The sequence below is a fragment of the Vigna angularis genome, chromosome 4, assembly GCF_016808095.1.
Source record: "Vigna angularis cultivar LongXiaoDou No.4 chromosome 4, ASM1680809v1, whole genome shotgun sequence".
In the NCBI taxonomy this organism is placed as follows: domain Eukaryota; kingdom Viridiplantae; phylum Streptophyta; class Magnoliopsida; order Fabales; family Fabaceae; genus Vigna; species Vigna angularis.
This window is the reverse complement of record NC_068973.1, coordinates 419,234-430,755: the sequence shown is the minus strand read 5'-3', so window position 1 is coordinate 430,755 and position 11,522 is coordinate 419,234. Positions and strand designations below refer to the sequence as shown.

At 28.9% G+C, this 11,522-nt stretch overlaps 2 protein-coding genes across 2 annotated transcripts; both read right to left on the bottom strand.

The window, feature by feature from the left end:
• Positions 1-1,431: 1,431 nt before the first annotated feature.
• LOC108322322 (anthranilate N-methyltransferase) lies at positions 1,432-3,153 on the bottom strand. The gene is made up of 4 exons (XM_017554378.2): positions 2,496-3,153; positions 2,075-2,385; positions 1,935-1,999; positions 1,432-1,847 (listed from the first exon to the last, which is right to left on the bottom strand). Exons 1-4 carry the CDS (start codon positions 2,927-2,929, stop codon positions 1,554-1,556), a joined length of 1,104 nt encoding a protein of 367 aa, XP_017409867.1. The 5' UTR covers positions 2,930-3,153; the 3' UTR covers positions 1,432-1,553.
• Positions 3,154-8,240: 5,087 nt separating this feature from the next.
• On the bottom strand, positions 8,241-10,620 carry LOC108322235 (caffeic acid 3-O-methyltransferase 1). The gene is made up of 4 exons (XM_052875987.1): positions 10,035-10,620; positions 9,563-9,873; positions 9,357-9,421; positions 8,241-8,633 (listed from the first exon to the last, which is right to left on the bottom strand). Exons 1-4 carry the CDS (start codon positions 10,418-10,420, stop codon positions 8,337-8,339), a joined length of 1,059 nt encoding a protein of 352 aa, XP_052731947.1. The 5' UTR covers positions 10,421-10,620; the 3' UTR covers positions 8,241-8,336.
• Positions 10,621-11,522: the final 902 nt, after the last annotated feature.

The following is an 11,522-nucleotide window of genomic DNA, read 5'->3' as shown; positions in this document are numbered from 1 at the left end:
CCAAAAGGTTACATATTTGATGTGATTCTTTATGTGAAAGTTAAGTAAAATGAAATAATATTAATAGTACTCATAACTAAACAAAAAAAAAAACCGACATATTTTAAGTGTTTTTTTGTTATATCTATGTCCCATGTTTTAGGGTTGAATTATTCCAAGTTTTTAAGAAATAGATAAGCTTAAAAAATTTAGAAGTGGGTTGCCTTTGTATCTTTTACCTGCATTGCGATTTTTTTATGAGTTTTAATAAGAGGAAACACTAATAATATATCACAGGAAAATAATATTTTGACACGATATTTGAATGTTACATTCAAATCAAATCACACGTGGTATTGTGATTGCAATTAATTATATGCATTATTAGTTATGTGCATTTAGTGTAAAATATGTAATATAAATATACACTAGTATTTAACACATTTATTTGTTGTAAGGATAATATATTATTGTAGAAAAATATTTTTGATAATTTTAGATGTGATAAATATGATATACTGTTCTACATTAGTTTTGTGATATTTTGTGCTAATTTAATAGGTAAGAAAAAATAAAAACAAAAAAATTATTAAAAACATACACTTAAGTTTTGGTTATAATCAAAACTAAAACCAAAAAAATACTAGATTTTAGTTCTAGTGATATCCGAAGTGTAATACTTTTGGATTAACAACATTATTTAATTTTAAAGATATTAAATATATCAATTGAATAGAAATTAAATATCATCACTTTCTACATACACCAATATTATTAAACCATGATATTAGACATTAAATTCTTAAAACATAAAAGTACTTATAGACATTCTTTCATTATGTTGTGAGTCTTACGAGGTTATTTAAAACACATTAAAAGCTATTTAAGATTGAGTTTGATGGATTCATGATTTGCAATTAGATTGAAGGATAGGGAAGCATTGAAGACGAAATAAAATTTCAATCGAAGATGAAATAAAATTTCAATAACTTCGTCTTCTATCTTTTCCACTGTTCGTGTAATACTAATAATGTGAGTCTTCTTCAATCAAGTCTTTCCCATCTTCGCTTAGAAGGAAAAGATGGAAAAGTTGATAAGAGTTTTAATGCTTCGACCTCATTGCATGTGTCATTATTCAATAGACTTCTATACTACGTAACCCTTTCAACTTTCTTCTATTCCACATGATCTTTTCAATTTTCCTCTTCCCTTATTACCCTTAATAAAATTCTCTCTCTACTCACTCTACGTGAGCATGTGAGTTTGTAATTTGAACATCAAATTCAAATAGATTATGATATATTAATAACTTTTTCACTCACTGTTTGATTAGTTTGTATATTTAAAACGATGAATCACTTATAAAAAAAAGTTGTTAAAAAAATATTTTTCAAATTCAAACAGCGTAAGGTGCCGCTACTTTGTATCAAATAGGAGCTGCAACATGTCGTCTTTATTAAAAAGAATAATGAAGACCTTCTTTATGATAATATATTATTCATGGAGATCATCTCATAAGCACTAGTTTCCCATTCTATGGTAGAATTTCACATTCTGCATAATAATATTCATTACTAGTAGAATTCCATAACCCAGTTGCCACATACAGAGCATATGAATCTGATCCCACTAAACCCAGATGCTTCTGCCAATTCTATGATTTGTTGACGTGTTCGCTCTTTCCCTCCTGGGTTTTGAGTCATCATTATGAGATCAGATCCCAAAGCACCCTTAGCAGTAACACTTGTCTCCGGCACCATCGACACAATTGAGTCCACCACAATAACCTTTCCATCATCAGGAATCCCTTTGTAGCAATTCTTCAACAGCTTCACGCAATGTTCATCACTCCAATCATGAAGTACCCACTGAATTTTTTTATCCACACCAAGTTATGATGTCAATCAATCGTGTCATAAACACATCAAAAATCGTTGCTTGACAATATTAATTACCTTCATAAAAATGGCATCTCCTGAAGGAACGCTTTCAAACATGTCTCCTCCCACATGCTCCACACCTGCAGATTAGAACCACCGTGAGTTTATTACTTGTATGTCAGAGTTCATCGTAGATGAAGAATTAGAGATCATACCTGAATGGAGAGGGGCATTTTCCACCACATGAGGCAAGTCAAAATTAATAGCCTGAATGTGAGGGTATTTGGATTTGATCAATTTGAGGTTGACTCCATAACCTCCACCAACGTCGACGAGCCTGGTGACATGCTCAAAACCGTTGTATAACTCAAGAATCCTCTTCATAATTATAGTGGTGAGGCCTATCATACCGTTGTTGAAAACCTCGTTAAACCTGGGATCCACACGTGGATATTCGAAGGCATGCATGCCATGGGCCCTGTCGAATGCCACACCCCCTTCTAGGATTGCTCCTTTCAGTTCGCCCCTGAGTCAACACCCCACAACTCAATAATTTGTTGCCTCAAAAGAAAACCAAAAACAACTGAAAATTAAGAAAAGATTTATGTTCCATGAATAAGGGTAAGAAAAAGTTACCAGCTTTTCAAGAAGATGTCATCCAGAAGTAATTTGACGGAGGATCCCAATGATGCACCTTGAGGATCAGTGACAAAATATTTGGAAGCAGGAGAGAGGGTGTAGAACTTCTGAGGGTGTTGTTCTTGTTGAGAGATAGAACAAGATAGCAGAGAGTGACTCACCAAAAGGCTAAGAAGACGATCCAACATTGCAGGAGCTTCAGGGTTCTTGCTTCCTATCTCAACTGCGATCTCCTTCGCACAGAGTTTGCCACCTTTGGCTAAGATATCAAACACCCTCAGCTCAGACAATGTTTTCAAAGCCATTGGAACCACAAAAGCAACCGTCTTTTCCATGCAAAACGCCAACTCATCTTCTTCTTCTTCTTCCCTTTTAAGATACCCCTCTCTCCCATTCACAGCTTTTCTACTTGATTCTAACATTTCAGCCATGGCAGTTCAAAAACCTGACACACAACAGTTATAGTAATATTGATTTCTGCAATGCAGGTTTCAGTTCACCTGGCGATTCACCTTTTTATAGACACCAACTCATGCCGACAACATATTTCTGTTGTTAGTCAAAAGTTACTACGTTAGTTAAGTTTTACTCTTCACAGAATGAAACTTTACTTAGAATTTTGAATGAATTCGAGTTGGAAAGAGTGTGCATTAAGTCAACAGAGAAGAGTACAAAAAAAATTCTCTTTTAAGTTTCCTAATTAGACCGCTATTCTATCTTTCAGCGGAAATGAATGGAATATTAATTGTTGAAACGGAAAGTTCTTTGGTCATACTTAGATTGTTCAAAGCAGTCGCTAGAAGATATTTGAATTACTCTCATTAAATGAATAAACAATTTACTTTATCTTAAGAAAATATTTTAAAGTTAATGATAATGACGTTACCGTATTCAGTATTTTATTATTATTATTATTATTATTATTATTTTTGACAAGCTAGTTGTGTGCTAAAAAATTATCATATTAGTTAATATTTATTTTGTTTTCAGTTTCATTTGATTTTTTTTTAAATAACTCATTATAATTTAACTTAAACATGGAGTCAGTACATAAAAGAAAGCGATGGAATCACTTTAATAAAAAAATAATATCATTTTAAAATTAATCAAAACTTGTATTTTAGTGAGTCTGAGTCTGAATGTAATGATCCTTGAAAAAAACATAATAGCACCTGTTCTCACTGCATCATTTTTCCACAAAGCATTCTGGATAGATTCCATTATATAATGTAAACTTTTAAGTTATTATAAAATTGTGATAGTTGACGATACATTAGTAATTTTGAATTTAATATTTTGAGTTAATTGAAAAATTATATTTTCATTCCTAAAAATTGTGAGTGATTGATATCAAACAATTTAATTAAAAGAAAATAGTTTATTTCTTTTTGCAAATGATATTGATTAATTAATTTTACTACTGTAATTTAATTAAATAAGATTATATTTATTTTAATTTTAAATATGTAAAAAATGCGATAAATTCTTTCTTGAATTTGGATTATCAATTTTAAACTTAACTTTAAACTTACAAAAATATTCAAATAAATTTATTTAAACTGTGTGTAGTTTGGACTACACAATTAAATTTAAATTTATATATTTTATTAAGATTTAAAAAGTATTATAAACGTCTTTCAAACTTCAAATAATTATATTGAAATATTAAATTCAAGTTTATGATCATATTTTTTAAAATTTAAAATTTTAATTATTTTAAAAGAAGTTAATGCTTTATTGAAATTGATCTTAATGAGACTAAATTAAAAAAAATATATTATATTCACTAATTTTAATTTAAATGGTATAAATATTTTTTCCATCTTTAGACTATAAAAAATATTACAATTTTTTTATCTAATGTAAGATTTCCTAATGAAAAATATTTATAAAAATCATTTTTATACAAAAATCATAAAGAAACGCTAATAATTATTATATTAAATCTTGAATTATTTTGTTGGACAATTTAAAAAAGTTAATTCCTTTTTTTTATAATTCATTAAAACATATATTTTAATTTATGTTTTATATAGTTTATGAAATTTAATTTATTATATTTTATGTTGACTTTTAGGTACATATTTAATTAGAATTAATTACTGTTTTCATTTTATATATAAGTTAAAGACTAATAAAATATTGTCAAAATTTGCAAAAGGTAATAAATGTTGATTCAAACTTACTAATTAATAACAATAAAAAGCTAGTTTTTGATGAGATAGCTTTAATAACTTTTATAATAAATGTTTAATTAAATGTTAACATAGATTGACAATTAAAATTTTAATTCTAATTAAAAAACCTTGTAGAATTTTTTGAATTAAGAAACTATTCTATTTCTTAATCTGAGAAAAATATTGAATTAAATGTACCTTTTAATGACTTTTATAATAAATTTTTAATTAAATGTTAACATAGATTGCCAAGTAAAATTGAATTAAAATGTTGAATTAAATGTACCTTTTAATAACTTGTAAAATAAATGTTTAATTAAATGTTAACATAGATTACCGAGTAAAATTTTAATTCTAATTAAAAAACCTTATAGAATTTTTAAATTAAGAAACTATTTTATTTCTTAATCTGAGAAAAATAATAATTTCCTATTCTAAACCCTAATATAATAATAATAAATATTTATTCTAAAAAAGACATGCACAAAGTTATATTTTAGGATTCTGTATAAATCAAATTTCACCTTTTTTTCATTACGCATTTAATGAAGAATAAATTTCATTAACATTTATATGTTTTCTTATATGTAAAATTGGTGGAATGGAGCTCCCATTTTTTCACGGTTGTTAAGACTAGTGGTTTGCTAATATAATTTTGAAAAAAAAATGTTGTTTACAAAGCTTAAAAATTAAAAAAATTACAACTTTTTTATAAATTGATTTATACACAAGTTACTTTTAATTTCTAAAAAGTATTTTTTTATTCTTTGAAATATTTATAAAACTTTGACCAAACGTACCATTTAATACATGAAAGAATAGTCAAATTTATTCTTTATTTTGATGAAAAAGATATAAATCAAATTAAAATAATTATTTTTAAATATTACGACCACAAGTCGTGATCAGAAGCAAGTATGGTCAATCGTGAAATTTAAATTCAAATTTGATGTCTTTACGCTAACTCATTTAATGGAAAATGTATTATTTTAATAATATATGACTAAAGATGTTTTTAATTGATAGACTTTTATTTTTTCTATCAAAAATATTTTTATTCTTTAAAAAATAAAACACTCTCAACTTTATTTTTAATATTATATGATACTAATTATTTATTTAGATATTAAATAAAAAATTTTAAAAATCACATAATATAATATCGAAATGGGTTATTTTAAAAGTAATATTTACATCTATGTAATAGATATTATTCATTAATTCAAAATAAATATTAATATATAAACTAATTAAGAGAAAATTTTCATTCAACATGAAATAATAAATTCAAGTTTAATGTTCATGTTTAAAAGCTAGACTGTATTAAGAAATATTCATAACTTGGACTCTAAATCTAATATTGCTTTATGAGTTACTTAATTTATTTATTTTTTTGTAATTTTATGAGTGATGTTAAAGTTGAACACATGTCTTTAGTATAGCCTTTTACATGTTCCACGTCATCATGAATCTAATTAAAACTGTTGTAAACAAAGATGACATTCCAAAGAAAAATAAAAGAACAAATTTGTTGTGTTCACTACAACTAAATTTAAACATTAAAATGAAATATTACGATATTAAAATAAGTTTTAATTTATTTCATCAAGTTAATATGGACCAATAAAATGGGTTTCGGCACATATTTTTCCTTCCACTAATCCTTATTGGGTGTTGCTCCTTCCACCACCATCACCACCACCACTTCTCCCTCCACCTCCCCAACCTTAGTGCAAAAATATTTTAATTACAAAAATAATCTTTTTTACTTTTAACCGTATTTATTTACTTTAAATTCAAACCCTATCTATCTATCCATTCTCACTTTTCACTCAGCCCCACCTCCCAACTCTCCTTCTCTCTTTTCAGATTCCTCCCAACTCCACCACATCCGTTCTTCTCATCTCGTATCTCTTATTTCTCTCTTAGGAGTCACTTTTCTGTTTGCCAAGACATGACACATTATAATAATGTGCATATGTGTTTTTGCAGTCTTTCTGGCTATGCTCTGTGTTGTTTGCTCTCTGAATGCAAACAGGAAAACACTCAGTTCGAAGCATTCCTTGCCCTTCATAATTTCTGATGTTGTTTTATTAACTTTTTTTAAAATGTCATATATCTATACTCATGTCCTTGCAATTAGGTTTTTATGTTATGGTAGTGAAAAACATGATTGAAAGTTCTCAAACAATAGCTGTATATGTATTGGCCATTTGTCTGCATTGTGCTACTGAATAATTTTATTCTACTGGAGTAACATCTTTGAGCAAAACATTGCAAAGAATAATTGGAAAATCAATGTAAGCCATTTTATGTATTTTTTGTGAGCCACTTGATATAATTTTTTGGCCCAACAGATATGGAAGAGAGAAATAAGAGATGGGAGATGAGAAGAACGGATGTGGTGGAGTTGGGGTGAGAATCTGAAAAGAAAGAGAAGGAGAGTTGGGAGGTGAGAAAGTGAGAATGGATAAATAAATAGGATTTGAGTTTAAAATAAATAAATAGGATTAAAAATAAAAAAAAGGTTATTTTTGTAATTAAAAAGCTTTTGCACAAGGTTGGGAGGTGGAGGGAGAAGTAGTGGTGATGGAGGGAGCAACACCCATCCTTCTTTGACTTTCATGCTACTTTTTTTTGCACTTCATTTTTTCTTTCTGCACTCCCTAAAACATGTAAGTTTCAAGCTATTCTCATTAAAAATATAATAAAAACCCTGCATTTTTTTTTATTTTTTGGATTAGATATTTCAAAACAAAATTCTAGTATAAAATTATTTCCACAAATGACTTGTTTGAATCAAATAATTAAAAAAAATTTAAATTGAAAATTTTTGGAAAGTATTTCAAGTGAATAGAATTGAATAATTTAAAATATTTTTAAAAATATAAAAAAAATTGAAATTGTACTTATGTTCACTCTATTCACAAAAATCGAATCAAGTCGTCCATAACAAAGGTTAACTAGAATAAACTCAAACTAAGATGACATAACTCAAAGTTCAAGTTGAATTATTCGAGATTGAAGGTTAAACACATTAATCTATATTGATGGTTGATAAACTTTACAACATGTTATAGGTATATGTGTAAGTTAAACCAAGTGTTACAAATGTAATCAAAAGAATTATTCTAAAACTTCGTAACATTTTTTTTTAATTATTCAGAAGTTTGTATGAAAAAAATGGAACAGAAGTTTGAGAAAGGCGACAATCGTATTATTTGTCTGAAAATAATTTTTTAAATATGTTTCTTTTATCGAAACCTGAAAAATGATGAGATGTTTCTGATGTCATTAAAGTATAGTAAGTAGAATATCAAGTCGATAAAAAATGAAAATGTAAAAATTAAGGAAGTTTTATTTTAATTCAGAAAATTAGTCATAATATTGGAAATGGTGTTTTATACTTTTTCTGTAATTGGCTATGAATATTTCATTTTAGTCACCTACATTCCTATGTTATTTTATTTCCTGAAAGTTCTAATATTGTGTTTGTTGTTATGAATATAAAGTATTGCTGTAATTTTAGTTTAAATTAGATACGTTAATATTTGATTTATTTTGATTAATCTGAAAAAGTGCACATAACATAATACATTACACACAGCATGAGCTTGTTCTGTTGATTTGAAATGAATTAAAGCAAACATGTGGTGTGGGCTTACTTGAAGAACTCCATAACAGAGAAAATGTTTGCACGACATTCATATCTCTTGCCACTAAATCCAGCTGCAGTTGCCAAATCCATGAACTCTTGTTCGCATCGCTCTTTCCCTACCCCGTGAGTCATCATCGAAGCATCCAATTCTAAAATTGTCTTATAAACAGCACTGTTAGTCTCTGGTATTGTTGGAAGAACTGCTTCCACTACTATCACCTTTCCATCATCAAGAATTGCATCGTAGCAGTTCTTCAACAGCTTCACACACTCTTCATCGCTCCAATCATGGAGAATCCACTGCAAAGTTCACTTTTTGTCAAAGCGCGATGAATGAGGTTGGTATACTTTCAATAAAAACCCTTTTTTTTAATCAACGTTACATGACACCTCAGTTTTCGCAAATAACATTTTTCTCTGTACTGAAAATCTGGATGTTATGTTTAAAGATATCGCTTTTCCTTTTTAGTTCGTAGCTTTCTTCCTTTGTCTGACATTTTTTCATTAAGAAATGAGAAAGATCACAAAGGGTTCATTCTCTTCATCATTGTGCCGGAAAAAAAAAAGTATTTTATACAAAACTGGAACGCATTTCTGCCCTGCTTTCCATCCACTATGAAAAAAATAACTCTCTCGAAACTTAACAACTAAAGTGTTTCCTGCAATATTCTCTTTTAAAGTTGAAATCAGAAAAGAAAACGACGACGACCAGGCATTGAGGCACGTTTAAATTTTGTATTGATTAATGAAAAACCCACAATAAAGTTTGAATAGAATGATATATTACGGTAAAAACTACTTTACAAGTATAGTTTATTAATTAAAAAAATTATTATTTTACTTTCTTTCTCTTCACGATTCATTATTATGCATTTTGTATTAAAAAATGATCTATTATTCAACATTAAATGGTGTTCAATTTGAAGATATAGTTTTTCAAAATTAAATACTAGTTTATTTGGATACCATCCACCATCGGGTGTGAACCAAAACTCCCACTAACACACTACACACTACAGTTACCTTCAAAAAAATGGCATCTCCTTTAGGCACGTTTTCAAACATATCTCCGCAAACGTGGTCCACTCCTGTAACATTAAGATGCTGAAAACCTCAGATTATATCATAAGAAAGAAACTTAATTGACAAAGAAAGTAAGTAGTAGACACTACTTATGTTATTGTCTAGTAAAACTCAAATTTGACCGAATAACAGTGTAAGGATGATACCAGGATAGGAAGGAGCATCTTGAATGACATGAGGCAAGTCGAAATTGATGCCATGGATATGAGGGTATTTTGAAGTTATCATGTTAATGTTGATCCCAAGACCACCACCAACATCCACCAGCCTTTTTATCCCCTCAAAACCTTTGTAGGATTTCAGAACCCTCTTCATCACCAAAGTCGTGTGATTGATCATTCCTGTGTTGAGAACTTTATTGAACCTTGAGTCCAACCTTGGATACTCAAAAACATGGGTGCCATAAATCCTGTCGAAGGGAACACCCCCCTCCCGAATTGCATCTTTCAGCTCACTCCTAACAATGTAAAAACACAGTCATTTCATTTCAAAAGAGCATACTAAGAAACGCGCAAGAAAGTGCCTCACAATATTAAATTTATACATTAAGTTAAGCCTCTTGGAAACATTTAATTCCAATTACAACATAATTTACCAAATAACATTCAATCATAATACTTTGAGTCAATAATGTAGTTCATTTTTAACCAGCAGCTTAGGAAGATTTTGTCTTGGACCAAGGCTATGGCTGGTCCTAATGAAACCCCGTCGGAATCGCGAGCAAAGAATGCGGCGAGGGGAGTGATGGAGTAGAGCCTGTGAAAGGTGGGAGGGACAAGGTTTTCGGAAACGAGGGAAGAGTCAAGAATGGAGTGAGAGGAAAGAAGAGCGAGAAGACGATCTAGCATTGAGGCTGCTTCTGGGTTGGTGCAGGAAATCTTGGATGCTATGTCCTTTGCAGAGAGCTTAGCACCTTCACCCGCTTCTTTCAGCACCTCAAACACACCCAGCTCCGTCGCCGATTGCAGTGCCATCGGTAGCACCACGGAGCTCACAAGCTGCATGGCACGCGAGAAGCTTTCTTCATCTTATATTTCTTCCACTTCCTTCCTCTTCTCTTCGCCGTTGAGCCTTGAATTTGGAAGGCTTGTCATCTCAACTTCAACCAACCTTCTGCACTTTAAACTAGTCTATTTTGCACACTGCTATCTTCTTCTAACTCTTCTGCATTCTTCCATTATATATTAAACGAGGCATTGAATATGCTTAATCACGATAGATAGAGAAGTTTCAACCTCGCCCGTATAATATATTTTGTTACAAATTAAACAATATTCTTTTTTACTTTTATAGTTAACTTTTTTTAAAAGTTATCATTTTTAGGTATTAATTTAATTAAAAGATAACACATGTTTATGAGTGGAAGACACGTTTGGGATGATAAAAGAATGGACATGTTTATACATTTTTTTTTCACATTTTAACATAATACTTGTGTTACTTTTCTTTATTAGAATTAAAGGATGTTAATACAATAATAAATAAATATTAAATTAATAGAAAAAATGATATGATATTATATTAAAACGTTGTTTTGTGAAATTATTTTCTTTAAAAGAAAATTTTGGATGTCTAAAACATGGCGACAAGACCGTGTCATATATCGTCATTTTATTAAACACATTATATGGAGGTTAGGAAAGTAGGTAAATGAATGCAGTAATTTTTTTAAAAGTTATCATTTTCAAGTATTAATTAAATTAAAAATAACACAGTGTTTATAAAATTAATTTAGTTTCAAGTAATTTAGTAAGGCAAATTATAATAAGTATGTTTAAACTAATTTAAGAGAAATAAAGAAAAAGACATAATTTTACTATTACAAAATTATTTTTCAAGTTACACAATTTATATTAAACTTAAAAAAATAAATAACAAAAAAATATGTGTGATAATATTTCTTTCTATATAACTAGAATTTATTTATGTTGGATTGTTAAGGGTGTAACGTAACATTTATATTGGACTAACCCATACAAGAATGTTTAGTTTTAGTTACAAGTACCTAAATTAAGCTAACTTTAAGATAATTTTAACATTTATCTTTGTTTTGATTTTGTTTAGATTATGTTTAAGGTGGAAAAAAGAGAAATTATATTAAAAATC

What these genes read in the sequence shown, in the direction of transcription:
- LOC108322322 (XM_017554378.2), bottom strand. Translation starts at nt 2,929, where the DNA reads ATGGCTGAAATGTTAGAATCAAGTAGAAAAGCTGTGAATGGGAGAGAG. An exon ending in GACATCTTCTTGAAAAGCTG is followed by an intron (nt 2,386 to 2,495) that starts GTAACTTTTTCT and finishes GTGTTGACTCAG; the next exon opens with GGGCGAACTGAAAGGAGCAA. An exon ending in AAATGCCCCTCTCCATTCAG is followed by an intron (nt 2,000 to 2,074) that starts GTATGATCTCTA and finishes TCTAATCTGCAG; the next exon opens with GTGTGGAGCATGTGGGAGGA.
- LOC108322235 (XM_052875987.1), bottom strand. Translation starts at nt 10,420, where the DNA reads ATGCAGCTTGTGAGCTCCGTGGTGCTACCGATGGCACTGCAATCGGCG. An exon ending in AACTACATTATTGACTCAAA is followed by an intron (nt 9,874 to 10,034) that starts GTATTATGATTG and finishes TTACATTGTTAG; the next exon opens with GAGTGAGCTGAAAGATGCAA. An exon ending in AGATGCTCCTTCCTATCCTG is followed by an intron (nt 9,422 to 9,562) that starts GTATCATCCTTA and finishes TTAATGTTACAG; the next exon opens with GAGTGGACCACGTTTGCGGA.